Source organism: Ursus arctos, unplaced genomic scaffold (genome assembly GCF_023065955.2).
Source record: "Ursus arctos isolate Adak ecotype North America unplaced genomic scaffold, UrsArc2.0 scaffold_4, whole genome shotgun sequence".
Taxonomy (NCBI): Eukaryota; Metazoa; Chordata; class Mammalia; order Carnivora; family Ursidae; genus Ursus; species Ursus arctos.
This window is the reverse complement of record NW_026623056.1, coordinates 93,041,855-93,066,703: the sequence shown is the minus strand read 5'-3', so window position 1 is coordinate 93,066,703 and position 24,849 is coordinate 93,041,855. Positions and strand designations below refer to the sequence as shown.

General features: G+C 59.9%; 2 protein-coding genes across 2 annotated transcripts in view; one reads left to right on the top strand and one right to left on the bottom strand.

Moving 5' to 3' along the window:
- The window catches only part of TSPEAR (thrombospondin type laminin G domain and EAR repeats), a 56,839-nt gene extending 52,307 nt beyond the window's left edge, over window positions 1-4,532 (top strand). Inside the window, exons 12-13 of the mRNA XM_026500625.4 lie at window positions 1,769-1,870; window positions 4,379-4,532. Of these exons, the coding sequence (XP_026356410.3) occupies window positions 1,769-1,870; window positions 4,379-4,532 (256 nt within the window). The remainder of the gene's footprint in view (window positions 1-1,768; window positions 1,871-4,378) is intronic.
- Window positions 4,533-16,986: 12,454 nt separating this feature from the next.
- Window positions 16,987-22,644, bottom strand: LRRC3 (leucine rich repeat containing 3). Its single transcript, XM_026493274.4, has 2 exons — window positions 22,477-22,644; window positions 16,987-21,768 (listed from the first exon to the last, which is right to left on the bottom strand). Exon 2 carries the CDS (start codon window positions 21,605-21,607, stop codon window positions 20,834-20,836), a length of 774 nt encoding a protein of 257 aa, XP_026349059.1. The 5' UTR covers window positions 21,608-21,768; window positions 22,477-22,644; the 3' UTR covers window positions 16,987-20,833.
- Window positions 22,645-24,849: the final 2,205 nt, after the last annotated feature.

The following is a 24,849-nucleotide window of genomic DNA, read 5'->3' as shown; positions in this document are numbered from 1 at the left end:
GGGCATTTTCATCACCCCGAAAGGAAACCCCCTACCCTTCAGCTGTCACCCCTCCCCCACCCCCGCCCCGCAGCCAGCCCTCTACTTTCCGTCCCCACGAGTTCCCAGTCCTGGACGCTCCGTTCACGTGGAATCACGCGGGAGGCCACCTCCGGTGCCTGCCGCTCTGGCTCGGCGGTTCTCAAGGTTTCTCCGCGAGGTGGCGCCAGCCAGCGCTCCACGGCTTTTCATGACCACACGATACTCCGTCCTGCGGCAGATCCATTCTGTGGACCCCATCCCTCGCCCCCTGGTGGACATGAGGGTTCTCTCCGCCTTTGACCGAATGGTGCGGCTCCGGAGAATGCAAATACGTCTGCTGTGGGGGCACAGCAGGAACGCACGGCTGGACGGCTCGCTTCCGCTGCTCCCGGGCAAACCTGGCGTCTGGTACGCGCCACGGTGCAGACAGCGTCAGTCTGCTCGCTTCTCCCAGTCTGGCCGGAGGACGGATGCCCGGGGACCACATGCCCGCCGCCCGTGGCCGCGCCTCGGGGAGCACAATAGGGGCTGAATCGTAGAGTCATAATTGATTATAATCATAACTTTGGGGCTGAATCATAGAATCATAACTGGCCGTTGCTCGAGGTGGCCCAGATACGGTTCTGGTGGTGGAAGAGGGCAGAGGTGGGGCCCTTGCTGGCCTCAGCCCTGCCCCCGAGTGTCCCAGGGACCCGTTTGAAACCACCCCCCCCGTTCAAGGCGGGTGCCCTTGGTCCCCACAGGGAAGGGACCCAGAGGCAAGTGTCCACTAAGAGAGGGTGGCCCTCTGCTCCCTGAACAGGCGTCAGCTCTGGGCCAGACACAGACACGCCGGCCTGGCCTCCAGGGCCCAGCTGAGCCCACTTGCTGCACGCGGGGGGCTCACTTCCCCATCTAAGAAGAAGGCAGCCTGTGGGTTTGCAACAAGAAATACAGCTTCTGAGTGTAGGAGAACATTTCTGTCTGTCCCCGAAGCGGTGTCAGGCAAGGAGCCACAGGGCAAATGGGTGACCTCACAGCCAGTGTCCTCCAACCCTGTCTCCAGGGGGGGTGTCCTGCATGACCCCCTGGAGTGACCACAGGCTTGGGACCTTTTCTCCAATTCCTTCAACTGCTTTAAAGTGGGAGACGTGGCCCACACCCCACCCCAGCACTGTGCAAGCCCACCGTCCACGGATGGATGACGGACACGGGTCCCTCCATGTAGCGGAGTGTCATCCAGCCCCAAGGGAGGGACGGTGAACAGGCCGCCACGCACAGACCTTGGGGACATCATGCTCAGTGAGACAGGCCGCCACCAAAGGACACATACGGTGTGACTCCGCCCGTACAAGGTCCCCGAGCACTCGAACCGGAGACGGAGAGTAGGGTGGGGGCGCCAGGGCAGGGGGAGCAGGTGAGCGTCCCCCACAGACAGAGGCTGGCGTTGGGAGAGTGAGAGAGTCCCGGAGACGATGCCGGTGATGGTTGCACAGTGCTCTTCACACACTCAGCCCGCTGAGCCATACGCTTAAAAGTGGTTTAGACGGCACGTTTTATGCTAGTTGTATTTTATAATTTACATCTTAGAAATGTTTTAAAAAGCAAACAACTGGTTTGCACTCCCCTGGAATGGACCCAGTTCACCAGGTGGGAAAATTGCTCTGGATCTTGGGGTGGCCCGGGGCCCCTGGGCTCCGGGATTAGGAGGACCGGCCTGGAGCCAGTGCCCCGGGGTTCGCTCATGTCCGCTCCCCTGTCTCCGCAGTGCCCTGGACTGGGAGTTTTTCTCGGTGGGAGAAGATTATTTCCTGGTGGTGGCAAACTCCTTTGATGGAAACACCTTCTCCGTGAATAGTATTATTTACAGGTAAAGAGCCTCCAAAGGCCACCCCCTCCTCGCCACCTGAGTCTGCCTGGGATGGAGGGGTGCTCACCTTCTCTGCAGGGCAGGCGACCTCCCGCTGCAGCGTGTCGCAGGCTGAGCCTGCGTCGCACCCTGGGGTTGGCCAGGTGGCCCGCGGGTCACGCGGACGCTCACATCTCTGGGTTCTGGCCCATGGGACAGACTTCCAACGCCGGGCTTGAGAGTTCGGGTAGTTTATTCTATGAGATGTTCCCGCCTAGGACCGTGGGGGCCTCTCGCTTTGTCCCTTCAGTACAGGTTTGCCTGTCCTCATACAGGCCCTGGGCCTTAGCATTACACTCGCTCTGGGAGGCTTTCAAGTTTGGTGAGCACACCTGGGGTCTTTTCCTTTCCATTTCCAGCCGCTTGTCATGAGTTAACTGTTGTGTCTAGCCACCCAACCAAATTATCATCTCAGATCTGCTCGTTTTTCTTAAGAGAGTCTCGTGGAACTTCTAGGGGTATAATTACATCCCTGAGTACAAGGCACTTTGCCTCCTGATTGCCGATGTTTGGGCTCCTTCCTAGTTTTCTTAATTAGCTAGAAATCCCAGAACAGTCTCGGCCAGGCGCGGCGTGGCCAGCAGCTCTGTCTTGCCGCCTCGTGGGAAGGTCTGAGTGTCCCCGGGCCGTTCTGACGTGGGCTCATCATGGCGCGTTCCCTGGTGCCGGCCTGGCTCTTCTCCACGTAATGATTTATGGGAGATCTCCTGGCTTTCCTGCGGCGGGCGCCCCCGAACGGTGCTGTGGGACGGCTCAGGACGCCGCCGTCTTCCCAGCGCGTGGGACTGACTTCAGTGCTTGTGTCCGTGATAGCGCATGAGTTGGACTGTGGTTTTCTTTTGGGGACTTTCCTTTATCCCGTTTGATCTGGAGCCTGACTCAATAAATACACACACAGTGTTCTCCACCGACACGACGGACTGGGGTCGTTCAGGCCAGAGGGTCTGTCTGTTTTCTCTGCCGTTAGCTTAAATTCTGCTATAAAGCCGCCTGGGCCTTGTTCGTTTTCCGCGGTGTCTCCGGAGCAACTTCCCGATTTCTCCCATGGCTAATGGTGTAAGCAGGCTTTTCACCTCCTCTCCAGACAATCCGGGTCATCTGTATCTTACTAGAAAAATCATCCTTTTTCTTTAGACTTTCTAACTTATTAAAAAGTAGAATTTTCAACATGACAAAGGACTTTTAAAATTCATGTGAAAGAATACATTTTCAAAGGCGGCCAAGAAAATTCTGAAAAAGAACAGTGAAGGAGGCTCTGGTAGCATGGAGACGCAGACGGTTCCTGCCGAAAATAAACGTGCAGGTGGAATAGCACGCAGCCCGGGGAGAGCCAGGGGCTTTCAGTCACGTGACGCGGTGAATGTCCTGTTCTAGTCAATGGGAAAAGGACACGGTACATAGTACTTAATAAAATAACTGTGTGTAATTTCCTGTCCGTCTGGAGGAAAACAAAGCTAGAGCCTGCTTCATATTATATAGAGAAATAAACTTCACGGGGATTAAAAATCTAAATGTGAAAACTTAAACAACAGAAACATTAGGGGAAAGGCTAGGACGACTTTGACCGCGAAGTTGCCTGGAAGGCCGCGGGGACCTCCTCAAATGAGGCCCGCAAAGCCGCCAGGGCGACTCCCTGACCTTCAGGGTTTCTGCGGAAAAGGCAACCCGTTCAAAATCAAAGAAAACAACCAACCACACATTTGACAGAAAAGCAACCTGTGCAAATTGATAAAACACTGTCTTAATTTGGAGACATGGGCAAAGATACGGACAGGAATGACAGGAAGAAGACATGAACTGAGTGAGCACGGGGAGTTGTGTCCTCGAAGCCGGAGGACGGCACACGGGAGCCGTCAGGACAGGGGCCGCCCCGCCTCCCCGGGAAGTCACCTAGACAAGTCCACTTTGACCCAGGCGCCCTGTCCTGGGGACTCAACCCTCTGGAAATGAAAGCACCCACCCGCCCGTAAATCCCTTGTGGGGGCAAAGCCTAGCCCCGCTGACTCTGCGCAGCTCGATGGGGGGGTGGGGGGGGCAGTGCTGTGCCGGGAGCTGCCACCTCCTTTGAAAACAGAGGGGCGCCACACCCATGTGGTGTGTCTGGGGTGCACGCTTGCTGTGCACACTGGCCCCAGGAGGCGGGGGAGTTCCCAGCTCAGCCCCGACAATTAGCCTTCTGGCACTGCCAGGATCCGCCCCGCGTCCCCCAGCCCACTGGGGGGTGCCTGCAGGGCCCTCCGGGCAGGTGGCAGGATCCAGGCTGGACGTGAGGAGCTGCAGGGGAGGGGGCAGGGCAGAGCGCCCATTCCAGGCCTCAGTTTCCTTCTCTGCAGGCTGAGTATGGTTCAGGGAGCTTGTGCAGCCCAGGGACACGTGGGGGCTGGAGGGACAGGTGCAGGCCTGGAGCGGGAGCCACTGCGCTTCCCTGCTCCGCCTGCAGGGGTGAGGCTGACCGCATGTCTCCCACAGGTGGCAGGGCTACGAGGGCTTCGTGGCCGTGCACAGCCTCCCGACCTTCGGCTGCAGGGACTGGGAGGCGTTCCGCACCACGGCCGGCTCCTACCTCGTCTACTCCAGCGCCAAGGAGCCCCGCTCCCGCGTGCTGAAGCTGAGGACGGGCTAATGGCACCCCTGCGCCCTGCAGAGAGGCCTGGGGAAGCCGGCATTTCGCCGTCCCCGACCCACACCCAGGCGGGGACACCTGCCGGCCTCTCTGCCCCGGTAACCACGGCGGCCGGAGTGGGCGGCTCTGCGGGTGGCCCGGCTGAAGCCCCGTGCTGTCCCGCAAGTCTGCGTGTCCTGCAGGGATTTCTCTTTAAAAGAAAGTTCATACAAAATGTTACCTCAGAAGCAGCGGGCCTCATTGCTGTCTGCGGCGGCCTGCGCTCCCCTGGCCAGCCGGACGCGGGGGCGGGCTCGGTGCCGCGTGAGTACTTCGTTCCAGCTATTTATTGTATCCTATTATATGGAAATATATTTATGATGCTCTTTACCCAAAGCACGGCAGTGTCTGCATGTGTCTGGGGGACAGCTCTCTGTGAGCAGGTTACGGGGCGGCAGGGCACGCTCCGCCACCACAGGGGCGTGTGCCCTTGAGGCTCTAGTCTCCCAGAAGGAGGGCGCCTCTCCTCTACAGGGAGCTGCTTCTTCTGGTCTCAGTTTCCCCAGGAATGCAGTGGGGGTAAGTTTAGGTGAGGAATCACAAGGGGTGCAGGTCAGGCGTCCCTCCCGCGGGAGACTGGGCCGTCCTGGGGCCCGTGTGGCTGTGCACGCCGGCTGTCTCCCCGGTCACTGCAGCTGGCCTCGTGGGCGTGCAGGACGGACTCGGAAGGCCTCCTCGGGGCCAGCACTTGCTCAGCTCCTCCCAAGTCTAATGCCCCAACCCTACAGCAGGCGGGGCCTCCTGCCTCCCTGGGACAGCCGCTGGGTGTGACGCGACACCTGCCCTGGGACCCGGAGGAGGAGGGGAGGTGCCATCACCACCACGCAGGTCTCCTGGATGTAAATCAGTGCTGTGTGCCAGAGGCTTTGCTGGGGAGGCCCCGTGGAGTCCGGGGCAGCCGGGAGGCCGGGGACGGGGGTGGGGGGCAGACCTTTGCCATTACTCACGGCCACGGGCTCTGGGGGAGCCAAGGCCCGGGAGGGGGCTGCTCAGGGACCCACGCTGGGTTTAATGCCCTGCCACTTCGGTCTTAAAATTCTCAGCGACCTTTGCCCAAGATCACAGAGCAGGGAGCACAGTGCAGCTCCAGCGAGCAGGAGTCTGGTTCCCCAAGGCCACATGCGTGTGAGAACTGAGCGCCCTTCTCACCCCCTGGAAGGAAAGCTGGGGCTGCAGCTCCCCAGGCTCGGCCAGACGGGATTTCAAGACTGTACCCTGGGCCCTCTTCACTTACAAAAGCTGGGATTTTTCTAGAGCCCACTTCAGGCCAGTAACAGGACGACGTGCCTCGGGGAATGGGGGGTGGGTGCTGACCTCAGACAGGACATCCGTCCCAGGGAGAACCTCGAAGGGTGGGCCCCAGGGTGTCTGGGCCAGGTGGCTGTGGTGACAGCCGTGGGTCTGCCGGTCCAGGGACAGCCGGCTGAAGGCACCGCATAAAAATGCAGGACTTCTGGTTACATTTGAATCACAGATAAACCGCGGATGCTTTTTCTCCTTTACGTACATCCCCAGTACGGCCGAGAACGTTTCCTAAGGGACGTTTGTGGTTTCCTTGACGTTCCGATTCGATGGCTGTCCTGTGTCTTGGTTTGCTCCGTCCGTCCGTCCGTCCGCACTCCTTGGAGGGGCTGTGGCGGGCGAGACCCTCTTAGGGTCTGCTGGTGGGGGCGGGTTCTGATTTTATCTGAGATTCAACACAAGTTGGAAGGTCAGAGGCAGTCACGGGCTGGGGTGGCCGCCCTGTGATGATTTTATGTATCAACTCGGACGGTGTTTCTGGGTGAGATTAACACACACCCGAGGACTCCGGTGCTTTCCGCCATGCAGGGGCCTCGCCCTCCCCCGTCACTGGAAGGCAGGGTTGGGGCGATAGAGCAGCCTCCCCGAGCAAGGGGATTCTCCAGCAGACCGCCTTCAGACTGGAGCTGCAGCCCCGGACCTGCCCGGCAGCCCCCTACCCGGCGGCCCTCGGCAGCCTCCGAAATCCTCTGCTCCTGGTCCTTGCGGCGAAGCTCTCCCCCGTCCCACGTCCTGTGCTGTCGGTGCGGGTGCTCTGCAGAGCCCTGGCGAACACGACGGGCTAACGGACGGAGCACTCAGGAGTCAGGACGTCTTGTGTTTGGCTGCACGCGCTCCTTCCCAATCACCCAGCCTCAGTTTACCCATGGGGGAGGCCCAGCTGGGCGCCGTCCCGAGCAGCTTCTCTCTCCCTGGAGTGACCTAGACAGACATGCGCCAGCTTCCTCTCGGCCTGGCTGGTGTCGCTGTGCTGTCTGCCTCGCCCGGGGGACGGGGGACGGCGTGGCGGGGGGAGGTGGCCCCCGGGGAGGAAGGAGGCAGGTGACGCAGCGGCACACACAGCGGGCGCAACCGCACCCCTGCCCGGGGCTGTGCCCACAAACGGCGCCACGCGTCCTTGGCACAATGTCTGATCTCTGTTCTCCTGGCTGGAAACAGAAAAATGTAAATCAAGATTTGTTTAAATTATGAGTGCAAACAAGAGGGGAAATGGACAGAACGTTAAAATATTTACATCGTCTCAAGTAAGCTCTTCTGGTTTTTGTCCTGTCGATGAACGTTTACAAGGCGGCACGCGGTTCTGTGGGAATTTGCGTGTGATTTGACGTGGCCACGTTCTTGTCGTTTCGGTGGCCGTGCTGTATTTCATCGAGGCGGTAATCCGGGGGGTGCCGAGCCGGGCATCTTTTTGAATCCATGGGATTCTCTTCAAGGGTCTTCGCTGTGATTAATAAGGTCGTTTCTTCAGAGTCATGATTTCCTGGAGAAGCTCTGTGCGTGGCAGTGTCTGCCCGTCCTCCTCACTCTGGAGTAAGGCTCAGGATGGCCAGTCCCATCAGTCCGGCCACGATGGGACTTCACCTCTTCACAGTCTATCAGGTCAGTAAGGGGAGGACTGCTGGGTAAGTTCCTCATTCATCGCGGCCATCGCTTCCGGCCTGGTGGGCTCTTCTTCGAGGCACCTCTTAACCTCACCACCACCAGCACAGCCCTCGGCCTCTGCCACCCACATGCACACCCTCCCGTATACACACCCACTCATGCGCACACGTGCACACCCATGCAGACCCCACTTTTACACACACACCCATGTACGCACACACGTAGCCCACACCTGTGCACACACATGCACACACACACCAGTGTGCGCACATCTTCCAAGGGCTATGTCTTGGGCGGCTCCCCCGGGGCCTGGCTCAGCTGACGGTCAGTGCCGGCTGGTGGTCTGGGTGGCAATGGTGGTCTGCTCACACTGAGTGCCCACTATATGCCAGCTGCCCTGCTGGGCCTGGGGACACACCCACGACCACACAGTCCCGGCCACGACTGAACTTTCCAGTGGCTAAAACCCGAATTCCTCCTGGTGAGCCTCCAGGCCCTGCATGACCCCGCTGTCTTTTCCTCCTCTCCTGCACCCCCTGCCCAGTCCCTCAGGCTGCGCCCGCCTCCCTGCCCCTGGGTCATTCACCGGCTCCTCTAAAGGCTGGCACTCTCTTGTCCTTTGTCTCGGCTTTCCCTCGCCCAGCCCCTCCGAGAGGCCCTCCCCGACTCAGGTCAACAGAAGCCCCCACCCCCAAGCTGCACTGCACACAAGACACCCCTCTCTCTTCCCCTGCTCACACTTCACCACACAGCATTTGCAGAAATTTGCAACTCACATGTCTGCCAACTCCTTGTGCTGGAAATCTGGGGCTGATTCTTTGTGGTTCCCAGCAGTCCCCGCGGTGCTTGTGCCCAGGTGTTCCCAGCCTTCCCCGCGGTGCGGGTGCTCCCAGCCTTCCCCGCGGTGCGAGTGCTCCCAGCCTTCCCCATGGTGCGGGTGCCCAGGTGCCCCCAGCCTTCCCCGCAGTGCATGTGCCCAGGTGCCCCCAGCCTTCCCCGCGGTGTGGGTGCCCAGGTGCCCCCAGCCTTCCCCGCGGTGCGAGTGCCCAGGTGCCCCCAGCCTTCCCCGCGGTGCGAGTGCCCAGGTGCCCCCAGCCTTCCCCGCGGTGTGGGTGCCCAGGTGCCCCCAGCCTTCCCCGCGGTGTGGGTGCCCAGGTGCCCCCAGCCTTCCCCGCGGTGCGAGTGCCCAGGTGCCCCCAGCCTTCCCCGCGGTGTGGGTGCCCAGGCGCTCCCAGCCTTCCCCATGGTGTGGGTGCCCAGGTGCTCCCAGCCTTCCCCGCGGTGTGGGTGCCCAGGTGCTCCCAGCCTTCCCCATGGTGTGGGTGCCCAGGTGCCCCCAGCCTTCCCCGCGGTGTGGGTGCCCAGGTGCCCCCAGCCTTCCCCGCGGTGTGGGTGCCCAGGTGCTCCCAGCCTTCCCCGCGGTGTGGGTGCCCAGGTGCTCCCAGCCTTCCCCGCGGTGTGGGTGCCCAGGTGCCCCCAGCCTTCCCCGCGGTGTGGGTGCCCAGGTGCCCCCAGCCTTCCCCGCGGTGCGGGTGCCCAGGTGCTCCCAGCCTTCCCCGCGGTGCGAGTGCTCCCAGCCTTCCCCGCGGTGTGGGTGCCCAGGTGCCCCCAGTCTTCCCCGCGGTGTGGGTGCCCAGGTGCCCCCAGCCTTCCCCGCGGTGTGGGTGCCCAGGTGCCCCCAGCCTTCCCCGCGGTGCGGGTGCCCAGGTGCTCCCAGCCTTCCCCGCGGTGCGAGTGCTCCCAGCCTTCCCCGCGGTGTGGGTGCCCAGGTGCCCCCAGTCTTCCCCGCGGTGCGAGTGCCCAGGCGCTCCCAGCCTTCCCCGCGGTGCGAGTGCCCAGGCGCTCCCAGCCTTCCCCTGCTGTAGGTATACTTTGCTGAGAAGTCACAGTCCAGTGGAATTGTGCAGTGCACAGCTTTCCAGTAGATGAGGTGTTCAAGCCCTGCTTCTTCCCCTTACTGTGTGCACTCGAGCAAGTCACCGAACCCCCTCAGCCTTGGTCTCCTGAGGTCTCTCTCGTGTAAAATAGGGAGCCCCCTCCCCGGGGCCGCAGCAGAATGGCACAGTGTAGACACCGCATGGCCCGTAGCACCATTCCTGCACACGGGAGCTCGTGATGGCCAGACCTGCCTCAGTGCCACTGACCTGCTCAGGGATGTTTTCCTAAACAAAGTTGGCCTACTGAAAATCACATGTGAAAGAAAAAGGCTGCCCCACGTTTGCACGTGGATTTAAACCATGTACTAGCAAGTCAAAGCTATCAGTAACACAGAACGGCCAAGGGGGGTCCGCACTCCTGCAAGGACCGTTCCTTCTGAGAGCCCTCGGAACAGTCGGCCATGCCCGCAGCACTCCAGCAAGCCTGCGGTGAACAGCATCGAGCACGGCGTGGGGCTCTGTGACTCTGAAGCAGGTTTCAAATTTTGTCCTTCATTTCGTTTAATTTTAGTTTGATTTAATTTATTTAATTTTATTTAATTGAGATGCACAGACCTAAGAGTCCTGTTCAGGCTTTTGCCCCTTGTATAAATCCAGGTAACCACCCCAAACAAGGCCTTGAGCCTTTCCGGCCCCCCAAGGCCCCTTGTGCCCGGTCCGGTCAATCCCCCACCGCCCCACCGCCTGCTTTCTGCCACCACCAGGCTCTGGCCTCTTCCGATTTCCTGCAGCGGGGCGCGCGGCTCGGGCTCCGTGCACCCCGTCCCTCAGCCCCGTGGTTGGGGCCTCTCCCACGTCGTTGCGTCTGCACTTTGTTCATTCTTAGTGCTGATCTTATTTTATTTTAAAGATTTTATTTATTTCCTCGAGAGGGGGAGAGGGGGAGGATGCCAGTGGGGGGAGGAGCAGAGGGAGAGGGAGAAGCAGACTCCCCGCTGAGCAGGGTGCCCGATGTGGGACTCGATCCCAGGACCCTGAGACCATGACCTGAGCCGAAGGCAGACACTTCACCAGCTGGGCCACCCGGGCACCCCTCTTACTGTTGATTTACTGCTCGTTTTTGTTGCTTTATCCCCTCCTGTGACGAGTCCGTCACTTGTTTACCCGTTCTCCTATCGCTCTGCTTTTGGGTGGTTTCCCGTCTGGGGCTGCGGCGAGCACCGCTGAGCTCTGTGTGTGGCGCATGTGGTCCCTTCTGTCACTGGCTATCTAGGAGCGGAGCTGCTGGGTCTCGGGGTAGGGGATGGCGCGGCTTTACAGCCAGCAACGCCCTGAAAGCCGCCGTTTTCAGGTCTTAAAGTTCTCGTGATAACAGAGATAGCTCTTGGACCGGCGGCCAGCGGTGGATTTCCCGTGGTGCTGTGGGTGCCCCGGAGTCCAGGTGGTCTGGCCTCTGTCTGGAAAAAAGCATAAGAGGGTGAGTAGGAACCTGCTAGAAACAGTGAGACAATTTTGTGGGTTCAGTCAGCCCGTAAGTGTGTGTAAGGACCCAAGATCCAACTTGTCCTGCCTCATTTCCACGGAGGGAGGACAGCAGCGCGCCGGTGAGACAGACACTGCTTGCCACGTCCGCAAGACCACAGGCTGGCCCCATGGTCGTCTTCTGTGGCCACTGTGGCAAACGATCACACACGAGTGGCCTAGAGCAACAGGAATGTATTATCTTAGAGCTCTGGGGCTCGGAGGTCCCAGCTGGGTCTAACCAGCCCAAGTCAAGGTGTGGGCAGGGCTGCATTCCTTCTGGGGGCCCCAAGGGAGAATCCCTTCCTGTCTCCTCCAGCTTCTAGAAGCCCCTGCCCTCTTCGGCTGGTGGTTCCTCCTCCGACCTCACGGTCAGCAGGGATCGCTTTCTCCACCTCCCCCTTCCACCTACAACAATCATGAGGATTGCATGAGGCCCACCTGGACGACACGGGAGAGTGTCCCTTTCCCAAAGCCAACCAGCCAGCAGCCCTAATCCCACGTGCTAGGGGACCTAATATAGTCACAGGTTCTGGGGACTCAAAGACGGGGGAGTCTTTGAGGGCCCAGCACCCCCGGGGGCTTTGGCTTCTCCTGACTTCCACCATGTGAACAGCTGAGGCCCCCCTCTATCCCCCAAGAGCTGTCCCGTGCAGGGGTAGGTGTTCAGTCAGGACCCTCGGCGTCTCATCCAACAGTCTGTGACGTTTGCAGAGACGAACGGTCACCTGGTGCACAGACAGGGCCTGGTTAAATTGTCCCAGCCCCTTAGAGAGAAGCTGTGAGGAAACCACAACCCTCAGACTCGGGCCGTGAGTGAGGATTTGGACAAGCCCTCTGATGACATCCTAGCACTGTCACTGTTCCCGAGTTACTGTGTGGTCCTCGTGCGCGCCGGCCAGAACCCAGCCAGCCGCTTTTGAGGGTGATCGGAGCGACCCACAGAACGTTTCGAAGAGTCCATCTGTAAAAATACTTAGAAAAATGAGGGAAATCCTGGCCTGCAGGTATTAAATTATACTAAACCAATTCAATTTGGTCTTGGCACAAATTTGGAAAAGATAAAGTTACAGATGTCAGAAATAAAAAGATTCCAGAATAGAATTTTTTCTTTCTACTTAGATGGAAACTTTTTAGAGGTAAAAACCATGGCAGTAAATGAAAAGGGAAGATGTTGGCATATAGATAATGCTGTATTTTTAAAAATATCAAAAAGTAAAGGTGAACGACCAGCACCGTGGTGCGCCCCGGGCTCCACACGCTCACCCAGGCCGAGGAGCACTCACACGCGAGTGCAAACGCCAGGCCGCGCAGAAACAGGGGCAAAGGGCGCGAGCAAATATTCCCAGCAGGGGCAAACAGGCTTGAATTCTGGGAGTTACACACCCAGGTCATCAAGGGCGTCACAGGGGCAAGTGCTCCCGGGCCCGTGGTGGTGACAGGATCTGCCCACCCGTCCCGTGGGGCTACTACGCCACCGTTAAAAACTCAGCCGAGTGGTTCCTGTCTGTTGGCAATGCAAGTTACCGGCTTGGAAAACCTCAGGCTTGGTGTCCTAATTTTTGTGACATCCGACTGACAGGCTCTGAGTCTCTGCCCAGGGCAAGGACAGGAGGTCTGGCGTCCATTCCCAGCCCTCGCTCCAGCAACTCCAGGGAGCAGCTCTGGAGAGACCACAGAGCAGGGGGGCTGGTGGGGACCTGGCTTGGGCCGACCTCTGGCCAACACCGTTAACCCTGAGAGACAGCAGGACCCAGCCCCCTGGCCAAGCTCAGCCCGCCCTGGCCGATGTGGGTGCAGAGGGGGTCCTGGCTGAGTGTGACCCAGCAGGAAGGCTAAGGGCTCTGGAGAGCAGGACAGCATGTGCCTGCCCAAAGGGGCCACTTTCAGCTCCCTGCGTGGGTGGGGGGATGCCCCAGTGGGGCCTGACAGGGGTAGCGCCTCAGAGCTCTGCTAGGGGGGCTCACAACCCACCCTCAGGGAAGTCCAGCACCAAGGTGACCACTGCTCAGAGGTGCCCCAGGGTCCTTCTTCCTGCCCTTCCGAAAGCCTATGTTGGAAGAGGGGAGGGGGGTGAGGAGAAGAAAGGAGGAGGGTGAGGAGGGCAGGGGGGCAGGAAGAAGAGGGGAGGTGGCTGGGTGAGGACAGGAGTGGGGAGGAGGCAGAGTGAGGAGGGGAAAGGAAGCAGAGTGAGGAAGAGAAAGGAGGAGGGGGAGGAGCAGGAGGGGAGGATAGGGAAGAGGGGAGGAGGGGGAGGATAAGGAAGAGAGGAGGAGGGGGAGGAGGGAGGTGGGCGGGGTGAGGACGGAAGGGCAGCAGGGCTCCCTGAGCATCCCTCATCAGCCCCGGGGCGGGCTGGGCGCCGGGAGCTGGGTGGGCTTGAGCTGGGAAGAGACGTTCTGGGGGCAACGCCCCAGCCTGCAGGTCTGTCCTGGGACAGTGCTCGGTGCCTGGTGGATGCACCGTCCCCCGTCTTTCCATACACACGCTCTTCTTCCCCGGCTCCGCCGTCTCCTTCTGGCTGCAGAGGCTCCGAGGACAGGCCCGCGTCTGTCTGCCGTCCGCTGCTGCCCAGCAGCTGGCTCATGCCCCAGCTGGGCGCCCACCAGCTCAGGGCACCCTGGACGGTCATCTAGCCTCTGTGCCCCCATGTCCCCCACGGCCTCCACACCTGCCTGTCTCTCCCTCCGCGGTGTCTGCGGCCCTTCCCTTGGACGCGCACCCGCACCAGGAACGTTTGCACCCACAGGAGAGGTCGGCCCAGTGGGCCTATGTCTCTGGGATGCTGTCCGGGATGCGTAGCAGCAGCGCCCGGTGGCCGGCCTGGCAGCCAGCCCTGCACCCCCTTCCTCCGGGCCAGGGTGACTCGTGCAGACCCCGCACGCCTGGCCTCGCTGGGCCCGAGGACCGGCGCTTCTCCCCCTCGCACTCCCCGTGCTCTGTCCTGGGGCCAAACCAAGGCCTACCTCTGTTTTGACAGCACTGGGGCCTGTCCTTCCCAAGTGAGAACTTCCAGGCCCAGGCGTCAGGAGGCCCAGATTCCTGCCCGGGCTGGCCCCACACCGCTGGCTCCCGAGTCGGGCATCTGTTCCCTCCAGACCTCAGAGTCTTGATTTCTCAGCTGAAAAGGGAAATATTGCTGATGGCGCTGGGCCCCTGGGAGAATTCGTGAGGCTTGCTCGTGAGCGGGCGGGCTGGTGCTGCCACTGCCCCCGCCTGGCGGGCTGCCCGTGCTGGGCCCGCTGGAGCCTGAGGGCTGCTGCAGTCCTCCCCACCCACTTTCCGCAGGGCTGGGCGCCCTCCTGACTCTGTTCCCGAGCACCCGTCCCCCGGCCCTGCCCCAAAGCGGGGTCAAGTACCTGCTCCCTGACAACGTGCCCACCCTGTACCCTGCCCCCCGCCCCACACTCAGCCCGGCTCACCGAGCCCCCAGCCATCTGCCCAGATGCCCCAGGTTAGACAGTTGGTGAGGCAGGGGGGCTCTGGGGGAGAAACGATGTGTGGGGGGGTGCACCTGCGGGGGGGCATGCATAAGAGTGAGTAGGGCATGGCCCTCTGTGAGCGTGTGCGTGTGTGCAACTGTGCATGTGACTGGGTTTGCCTGTGTGTGAGTGTAGTGAGCATGAGTATGTGTGCGCACGTGTGCAAACAGGACTGCACGTGTGAACCTGTTTGCACAGCGTGCATGCATCGTGGGGTACACGCGTGACAGCGAGTGTGCGGTGTCTGGGGGTGCCACCCTGCTGCACCGCCCCCACACTGTGACCCCTGCCTGCTCCCTGGTGACCCCTCCTCGGAAGGGGAGGGAGGCCAACAGGTGAAGTGAGCGCCCGAGGTCACCGGCGGCGGCCTGAAGGGCACACTGGCCCCGAGAACTCAGACACGGTGGTGTTGAGTAGGGCGGCCACAGGGCACAGGCGGCCCTCTGCTCTGGCCACACCGGCCACTCTCAAAGCGGGCGTGTGTCCGTTCCCCAAGGCTGCTAAAACAAAGGGCCACACAACTAGTGGCCCAGACAACGCAAGTTTATTACTTCAGAGTTCTGGAGGTCAGAAGTCCGAAATGGGTCCCTCTGGGCTAAAATCAAGGTGTGGGCAGGACCGGTTCCTTCTGGAGCCTCGGGGAGAGATCTGCTCCCGTGCCTCTCCAGCTTCCAGAAGCACCTGCATTCCTTCCTGCTTCCCTTGGCTCGTGGCTCCATCTTCCACCCTCACGGGCTCCTAGGATGAGGACACGGACGTCTCTGTGCCTGGCACGAGGAGGGGAGAGGGGGTGGAAGCAGAGCTGGTTCGCTGGGTGCCTGGCGCGTGGGGCAGGGCACAGGGGTCAGGCAGCGAGGGCAATCTGGCAGCCCAGGGCTGAGCTGGAAGCATCCATATGAACCCCAGCTGTCTTATCTCAAATAGCTCGGTCCACCCAACAGTCCTGGGAGCAAGGACCCACTGGGCACAGGGTTCTTGCAACGTCACCCCGCGGAAAGGAGCCAGAGCTGAGCCCAGGGTGGGGCGGGGGAGGGGCAGGGGCAAGAACACGCTATCCCGCTGGGGGCGGGCCACCAGACAGCCCACCTGGGGAGGCTCCCACCTGCCGGACAGACGATTCAAGCTTCATCCAGGAAAGGAAGCCCAGCGGTTCAAAACACAGCCCATGTGTTTGAACTCATGCGTAATGATGCTTTCAAAACTACCGGTCCTTTTCAGAGGAACCAACTCTTTCTTTGGAAAACTGATAAAGAACCAGGCATCCACCCTGCTGTCCCTGCGTGACGTGGCCATCGGAGAACCAACGAAGCTGTTCCTCTTTAGGGGAGACCCCAGCTGACAGAGGGGGAAGGGGCCACAGAGCAGAGAATCCGTGGTCAGTGGCCGCAGGGACTTAGCAGACCTCAGGGTTGATCACGGGAGGCTGCTAACATCACGCCCTCTGCAGAAGGGCACACCACCACCACGACGTGGCCTTGCTAGAGAAGTCAAGCAGAACTCCGGGTCCCAGGATCTGGGGACAGAGGAGCAGGCTTAACCCCCTCACAGGACGGGCAGCAAAGTCCAGACGGGAGGAGGGCCACAGGACGACCACAAAACTGCAAGGAAGCCAAAGACAGATGGATGGGCGTCTCTGCAGTGAAAGAGCCATAACGGACATGGCGGCCAGGTGCGCGGTCTGAGCTCCGCGGGGATCCGGGCTCAAACCCCAGAATCGTGTACAGACCAGCAGGGAAGCGTGGCCGCTGAATGGCGCTAGAGAGCCACTGGGATTTTTCGGTGCGATAGTAGTTTTGTGCTCAAAGGGTTCCACTTACATGAACCTTCTAGAAAAGGTAAAATGACAGAAAAATGAGTTTCTGCTTGAAAAGAAATTACCGTCACACAGAGAGAGCCCCACTGACCGGGAGAGAGGGGCTGGTTCTTTGCAGCTGCAAAGGGGTCGCACCAGGGAATCTCTCTGGGAATGGCAGGGCCGGGTGACACCGTGAAGGCAGGGGTGAGAGCCTGCAGGTGGCAGAGAGACACCCCTCCCCCGCCAGGAGCTAAGGGACAGGGCAGGCGCGGGAAGCAGGGGTAGTGCCGAGAGCACATGTGATCTGGCCAGGGCAGCCGGGAGCAGAAGGTGGGCAGGGACAGGCGGGTCCTCCGGGGGGACAGGCGGGTCCTCGGGAGGGACAGGCTGTTAGGGACACACATTTACTATGGATTATGGTGATCTCAGGTGACCCTTGCGCCAGCCTGGGAGCAGCTGGACCGAAAGCCCTTCCCCCGCAGCCATACGCGGCCACGTGGCTCACAGTCTCCTGGGGCAGGAGAGCGAGCAGGGCTGTCAATTGCCTGGTGTAAAGACTTGGCCGGTGGTCAACCTCCAGCTACCATCATGACGTCAACCGGCTCACCAAATCCCCCAGGTTTAACTACTGGCATCAAGAGCTGGTTCGAGCCAGTACGAGCTGGCCCCAGCACCCACTGCAGCCTGGTGCCGACCCAGCTCTTCCACGCCCTGGGCTCGCGGGTCTGACAGGTCTGGCAGCTCTGCTACGTGGCGAGGTCTGAAGGGAGGCAGGCATGGCAGGGGCTCCAGGTCGGGTGGGTCACAGGGGCACAGACAACAGAAGCCACACCAGCTGACTTAAGCACAACGAGGTTTATTGAGAATCCGGGGGCAGTGGGGAGGACAGGAGACTCAGACTTTAGAACCAGCTTCCGGAAAGATGACTCCGGAAACCATCCCAGGCTCCTGCACTTGCTGGGAGCTGCCACAACTCCAGAACATTCCATCCCTGCCACGGTCTGCCCACGCAGCCCTGCCTCCTCCCCAGGTAACTCCGTCCAGGATCGAAGTCCTGCGTACGTGCGTCTGCTGAGAACGCGCTGCAAGGGAGCCTGGGGAGCATGGTGCAGGAAGGCAATCCAGCCGGGGCAGGGCCAGTGCGCCACACCCACCGAGGGGCCCCCACAGAGGGACCCCCAGTGCCGATGGTCAGGGCCCCACTGCGCTGCTCAGAGCTCCCAGGAAAGAGCTCCTCGTGCCCCAGCCTTGACTTGGCTGAGGCCCTGGCATTCCGCTGACCCTGGGCAGAGCTGTTCAATTCGGCCTGGCCCCACTCCAGCCCCCCAGCGCGGAGTCCACCCGCACACTTTCGTGAGACCTCGTGTGAGTGAGTGCGAGCCGCCACAGCGCTGTGCTGTGCAGGCCCTGCTTCTGACCGCCGGGCTCCGCTCCTCTCCTGCCCGCAGCCACTGTCCATTAAGAAGCATACATCCAGACCGGGTTTCCGTCATCTCACGTCCAATTTAAAACTGCCATCCACCCCCACTGCAGGCCAAGCTGCGGACTGGAGGCTCTCGCAGTGAGAGGAGGTCCCTGGGTCCCGTGCACAGGGGAAGCTGTTTCGTGCACCCCGTCCTGGTGGGGCCTGTCCCGCCCCCCACAGCCTGCAGGCAGCTCCCAGCAGAGGCCTGGGAAGGGCTTCTGGCACGGAGCTGGGAGCCTCCTCCCAGCACAGAGAGCCCCAAGTGTCAGGACGGCCCATCCCCACCACTGGGACCCCCGATGGAGACCCCAAAGAGGAGGGAGGCTGGGGTGCCAGGAGGCCACGAGCGTAGGATGCCCCCTCCTAGGGTCAGGGTCAGGGGTGGGGCTCTGGGTTCAACAAGGCACATCCATGGCGAGGCTGGGGACCAAGGGAACAGCCACCCAGAGCAGCTGGGCAGGGCGACCAGGCTCCCAAAGGGTTCCATGAACCCCTCACTGGCCCTCTGCACCCCTCTGGCCCTGAGGCCTCCCTAGAAGCCAGAGCCCCACCACCGACCCCCACGAGAAGGAAGGGAGGCCTCATCACTACCCCAAGTTGGGGTGGCTGTTCCAACCCTCTGCCCCACGGGGAGCCCCAAAGTCACCCTGCCCTGACCCCTGACCCCTGACCTGCGTAGCGTTACCTCCCGTGGCAAAGGACCAGGCCGTGTATCTGTGTAAAGTGCTCCGAAGGTCCCTATTGGGATCACAGTGAGAGCCAGGGCCACCAGTGTCCCATATGGCTGTGACCCCACCGCCCCCGACAGATGGGGCACCCCCTTTGTCCTGCACCTGACACTGTCAACACTGATTCTCTCAAGGAAGCCAGCGTGACCCCGCCCAGCATCTGCAGATTTAAGACAGGGCAGCCGCCCATCGGGGCCGGGGTGGGGGCTGCTTCGGCTGTAAGGCCCGCGGGGGCATCCATGGTGTGTGCTCACACATGGCAGCAAGGAAGGGGGTGGGCCCGGGCAGGGTGTCGTCCTAAGGGCTCCCTCAAGGGGAGAGAAAGGGAGAGGGAAAGGAGAGAGGATGGCTGTACCCCGGGACAGCAGAGGGCTCCCTAGTACCTGGGACGTGAGCTCCCGTGAGCAGGAAGGAGCTCCGTGGTCCTGGGGTTTCGGGGCCTGGCGCTCTTCCTCGGGGGGAGGTGTCCACTGCGGGACGCCCCCTGAAGGCTGAGGATCCCAGAAAGGCCAGGAGGGCCCGACAGCCCGACGCTGGGCTCAGGGTGACAGAGAGAGGACCCTTCTGGTGTGTCCAGGGTCCTCGGAAACGGGCAGCCCCACCCCAACCCCCTTGCACCCCTGGAAGAGCCGCATTTGGGTGGAACCCAGGCTCTGGGCTGATTTTGGTGTAAGAGGAAATGGCGATTTCTCTGGCAACAGCACAGCCCCCCCCCTCCAGTGCTAAGGCTTCCCCCACAGCAAGGAGAGGCACCCCCAGGACATGAGTGGCAGCCACAGGACCCTGGCACCCACCACACCTCCGTCAGGTCACCTCCCTCGGGCAAACCCACCGGTGGTGGGCTCCTTGTGTGGCAGGACCCCTCTCCCCACTGTGTGTGCCCTGGCACAGGCGGGGCAGGGGGACCCGAACCGCCCAAGGAGCCCGTGTCCTGCTGGTCAGCCAGCAGCGGTGCTTACCCGGGTCACTGGGAGCGACGGGCCGCGGGAGGCCGTGGCTGGGCCCTGCCTCCCATCCCTGCACCCCTGGTCTGGGCAGCAGGCACGGGTGGGGGGGGGTGTTTGCCTGTGGGACTGTATCTGGGAGCTGTCAGTCATTTCTTTGTAATGCACCATTTTAACTGAGAAAATCAGGACCTCGTTTAGGTGGGGTGGAGGCCGGATCTCTGAGTCCACGCATAGATAGGACCCCTCGTTCAAGGCCCACTTCAGGTCACAGGATGCTCTCAGGTACAAAGCACCCTCTATTTTACTTCTTTCTAAGCATCTGCTTCTCGAGGCTTGTAACCTGTATACCTTAAGTTCATGAGCAATTTAGTCCTATCTGTGCCCCCCCCCCCAATATCCGAAGCCATTTACAAATACGCACTCTTTAAAAAGACATCAAAAACTAAAACTAGAAAGACGGCTCACAGTTACGCAGGTGGAGGTAACGTCTACCCTGAACGTAAAGCAACACAGCTGAGAGAGTGCTGAGTTAGCTCTGAGATTCCTGGTGGCAGAGGTGAGGACAGACAGAGACAGGGAGACAGGGAGGGAGCGAGGGAGAGAGTTCCTGCTGCTGGAGAAAAGTAGCATACCGCTGATTGGCCTCGACACACGGAACATCAGTCCTCCCGTCCTTGAGAAGGAGCGGCTCTAGGTGGCAGTGAGTAGAGAGCAAGGCACGCTATGGACCCAGGATGACCGGCCTCCCCCAGACCAGGCACAGACAGTGGTGGGACTCGGGGCAGGGACACGCGTGTCTCGTGCGGACACTGCCCCCCATGATGATCCACTCTGGACCTTTCTCGGGTTTCTGTCCGTGGTTTTCTTGGTTTTTGGGTTTTAGGGTTTTTTCCCCTCTCCCCGGACTGAAATTTTGGCACAAGCATTACTCTTAACCAACACTCTGAGAATAAACAAAGTTGTTCAAAGGTTAGTTTGAACTACACTTTTCACTTACCTCTCTAGAAAAACCTGGTCTCTACTACTTTGCTCTGGAAAGTTCTGCGGCCAGATGGGTTCAGGAAATACTACCAGGGGGACAAGGTAAATTGGTTCTGCAGGGTAGGATTATCTCTGCCTGTCACAGATGAGACTACACCCCACCATCTGCGGGGCAGACCTCACACGCACAGACAAGAGCCTTTCTTCTCGGAATGCCATTCACGCCCTACAGGTGCCACGCGGACGAGGCCAGCAGAGCACAAGGGACATGGAACGCCATGACAGACGGCCTGGTTTTAAGTCCTGACTGGGTTGTCTCCTGACTGTGTGGTTGTGGGCAATGCCATTTCTCCAAGCTTTGGCTTCCTGGCCCGTCAAATGGGCCCGACGGCCACATTTTGGACTTGAAGCGTGGCACGGTGTCTTCAGTGCAACGCAAGGGAGGGCTCTGTGGGGGCGAAGTGCCACGCGGAGGGGGCTGTGAGGACCCGCTGCTCCGCCACCACCTGCTACGAGAGTGATGGGGGACAGGTAGGCGGCGCTCCGCTTCCGCAGGCAGGCACTAGGGCACGGGGCTGATGGGGTCCTTGGACACGGGGGCGCTGGGCAGGGACTTCAAGTACTCCAGGTGCCTCCTGGCGTCCTCCTGGTTCTGGCGCACGTAGCACACGACATAGGCGGTCACCATGGCGAACCAGCCGAACATGGTGACCAGCATGGCCACGTCGGTGGTCTTGTGCTGCGCGCTGCAGAGGCTGACACCGGAGTCCAGAGCCTGGATCAGCGGCTTCCCCACGAACTCCTCCTGCGCGGCCGTGTGGCAGGCGATCTCGTCCACCGATTCGGGGTCCAGCTTCAGCTCCCACAGGGCCTCCTGCAGCGCACACTCGCAGTGCAGGGGGTTGTGCGACAGGCGGATCTTGGCACTGAGCTTGCCCAGGGCGTCCTTTGGAATCCTGCGGATGCGGTTATGGGAGAGGTCTAGCAGCCGCAGGCCCCCGGCCAGGCCCGAGAAGGCAGCGGGACCGATGGTCTCGATGGTGTTCTGGGACAGGTCCAGCTCCCTCAGCTGGTTCAGGTGCTGGAAGGCTCCGTTGGGGATGTGGGTGAGTTTGTTGGCATCGAGCTTCAGCAGCACAGCGTTGGCAGGGATGTCCTTAGGGATCTCCTGCAGGCCCCTCGCACTGCAGTGGACGGCCACGGCCCCGGCATGTTCGGGGCACTGGCAGCTCTGCGGGCAGGACGCGCCCAAGCGCAGGCATAAGAGGAGGACGAGGCAGGACCCTCCTGCGGGGACCGGCAGGGGCGAGGGGCTCTGTTTGCCCACGGGGCCCATGCTGACCACACCTGGGGACGGGTGGACGGCAATCTCCTCCCACCGGGTGCTGACCTGTGTTATTCCTCACTCCCCCAGCCGCCGCTGTGCAGATGACCATCAGACACAGGCATCCACGCTCCCTCCTTCTGTGCAAGGAAAAGCGGTGTTCTCCTCCAGTTCTAAAAGAGATGGGCAATCAGCATCCTGACTGCCTCCCACATGGAACCCCAGGAGCACTCTGACTTTGGGGGAGATGTCACGGCACACTGAAGCGTCTGGTCAGCGGGGGTCTCTGTAACTTATTTCCAGAGATTCCCAAAGCCACCCAGAACAGCAAGGGCAGGTCGCGCTGACCGCTCGCTGGGTCCAGGAACCCTGGACACACCCATGGCACACCTAGGGGGACCGGGGGCTGGCTCAGCCCGACGAGGGGCCACCCCTCCGAGCTTCCGAAGCTGGAAACCAGGAAGGCGGGGCTGCAGGGCTTGCCTAAGAAAGCGGAATGCAGGGCAGAGGGACGGGCAAACGACTGGCAACCGAGCGGGGCGCGCTCGTGGCCGCGGAGCTGGCGGCGGTGGCCGGGGTGGCGGCTGTCGGAGCTTAGCACTTTGCTCATCCTGACACCCTCACAGAACTGTAAGCACAGAGAGAGCCCTTCTTTGTCAACCCAGCGGGGACGGGCACGCGGCCCCGGGGGCGGTGCCTTGCATTTCGGTTGTGCTGGAGAAAGAAGGAAAACGAGAAGGGAGAAAAGCCAAACCCTGGGCGCGCGGCCGCTCTGGGGCGTGGAGTGACGGGGCCGCGCGCGGGGCCTGCTGGGTGGCTGGGACCCCAGACCCCGGGACCCCGCAACCCCGGGCGGCAGACGGGCGGGGCGAGGGCTTTACCTGCGCGGCCGCGTCCGGAGGCCGCTCTGCGCGAGGCTGCCGGCCGCTCGGAGCCCGACCCGGAGCCACACCCCGGAGCCACACCCCGGAGCGGAGGCAACCCCGGGCCTGCGCCCACCTCTGCGGCCGCTCGGGACACACGCGGCTCGGCCTGCGGCTCCGCGGGGCGGGGTCAGGGGCGGGGACGGGGCCTGGGGGCGGAGTTGCAAGGGAGAGATGGGGTGGGGCCTGGGGGCGGGGCAGGTCTTGAGGCGGAGCTGTGAGGCAAGACGGGGCGGGGCCTGAGGCGGTGGAGGGGTGGGGCTTGGGCGGGGTCTGGGATGGGGCGTGGCCAGGACGAGAGCCAGGGGCTGGGCCTAGGTGGAGTGTGGGGCTCTGTGGGACGGGAGCGGGGCGTCACTCTTAGACCGAGGGTGGGGTGGCGGGCGGGGGGAATCTCGGGGGCTGTGGGCGGGGCTGGAGGCGGGTCGTAGGGCCGCAGACCCCACCCCAGCCCGTAAGGCTCAGGCTGGGGCTGGGGGCGGTGCCTTCCCGGCGGGGCCGCAAGCCCCGGAGCCCACCCAAGCTGATTAGTGGGGTTCAGTCTCCGCCGGGCTGGGTCCTGCCCTGGACCCTGGTTCCAGCCCCCACCCTCCCGTGTTCTGGGGAGGGAATGTGGGGGTGGGGTCCAGCATCTAAGCTCGATTGGAACCATCTTTAGGGTTTTGAAAACAGCCTTATTGTGGTGTAGTGACACACAGAACCTCATACTTCCATTTGCTGTGTTTGACATCTGTATACACCCGTAAAGCCGTCACCACAATCAGCAAAGAGCCCAGAGTTTCCCCTTTCCCTCCAGCCCCCACACAGGCAAGTACCGGTCTGCTGGGTCATTGTACATCAGCTTGCGTTTCCTGTAATTCATATAAACGGAGTAGAGGTCGTGTCTGTTGTTGCCTCGTTCATTTCACTCAGCGTGATTATTTTCGAATTTACTCATGTTGATGGTAGTTATTCCTTTTACTGCGGCGTAGTTATGCATTATATGAATGTTCCACACTTTGTATATTTTTCACTTATTATCCATTTTGGATTAGTTTTGGTATATGGTGTGAGATATAATTCAGGTTTGTTTTTTCTGCCTATGGCTATCCAGTTTCCACGCTGTTTATTGAAATAATGATCCTTTCTCTTCTGCGTTGCCTTTGTACTTCTGTTGAAAATCAGTGGTCCTATATATGTGAGTCTACTTCTGTACTCTGTGTGTTTCATTGGTCTATTTGCCTATTTTTAAAAAGATTTTATTTATTTATTTATTTATTTATTTATTTATTTAGAGAGTTGGCAGGAGAAAGCAGAGAGAGAGGGAGGGAGAGAATCTTAAGCTGAATCCCCACTGAGCATGGAGCTGGACTAAGGGCTCCCTCTCCTGACCCTGAGATCATGACCTGAGCAGAAATCAAGAGTCAGGTGCTCAATCAACTGAGCCACCCAGGCACCCCTCTATTTGCCTATTTTTATGCCAATTTTCTGAGCTGTCTTCATTGCTGTAGCTTTATAATGATTCTCAAATCAGGTAGTGTGACCTTCCACTTTTGTTCTTTCATAAAGTTATTTTTGGTGATCCTAGATCCTTTGCACTTCCTCAAGAGGTTTAGAACCAGTTTGCCAACTTCCAGCAAAAAAGCCTGGTGGGTTTTGTTTGGGATTCCAGTGAATCTCTAGATCAGTTTGAGAGAATTGATATCTTGACAATATTGAGCCCTTCAGTCCATGAACATGGTATATCTTCTCATTTATTTAGAACTGCTTTTGTTTCTTTCAGCCGTGTTTTGTAGTTTTTGGTTTACATATCTTGCGTATCTCTTGTCGGACTTATTTCTCATAACTTCATGTTATTGTTAATGGTATCTTTATTTCAATTTCTGCTTGTTAAATGCTAATATATAGAAATAAAAGTGATTTTTGTATACTGATCTTACCTTTGCTAAAATCGCTTATTTGGTCTAGTAACTTTTTTATAGATACCTGAGGATTTTCTACATATACAATTACACTATCTGTAAATAAAAAGAGTATTCTTTCTTTTTCCAGTCTGGATGTCTTTTACTTCAATCTGTGTCTAATTGCTTTGGCTCGAGCCTCTAGTTCAATACTGAATGGGAAGACTGAGAGCATATATCCTTGTTCATTCCAATCTTAGAGGGAGAGCATCCAGTCTTTTTAAGAGTAATGTTGATGGTAGATTTTTTGTAGCTGTTCTTATCAGTAAGAGGATGTTTCCTTTGTGAAAATAGAGGAAACCTCTTGAACATGGAGTCAGAAAGTCCCAAAGAAACACCATCACGCATGTACCACTCCTTGCGGCCTGCATCACCAGGAGGGAGAAGGAAG

What these genes read in the sequence shown, in the direction of transcription:
- LRRC3 (XM_026493274.4), bottom strand. Translation starts at nt 21,607, where the DNA reads ATGGGCCCCGTGGGCAAACAGAGCCCCTCGCCCCTGCCGGTCCCCGCA.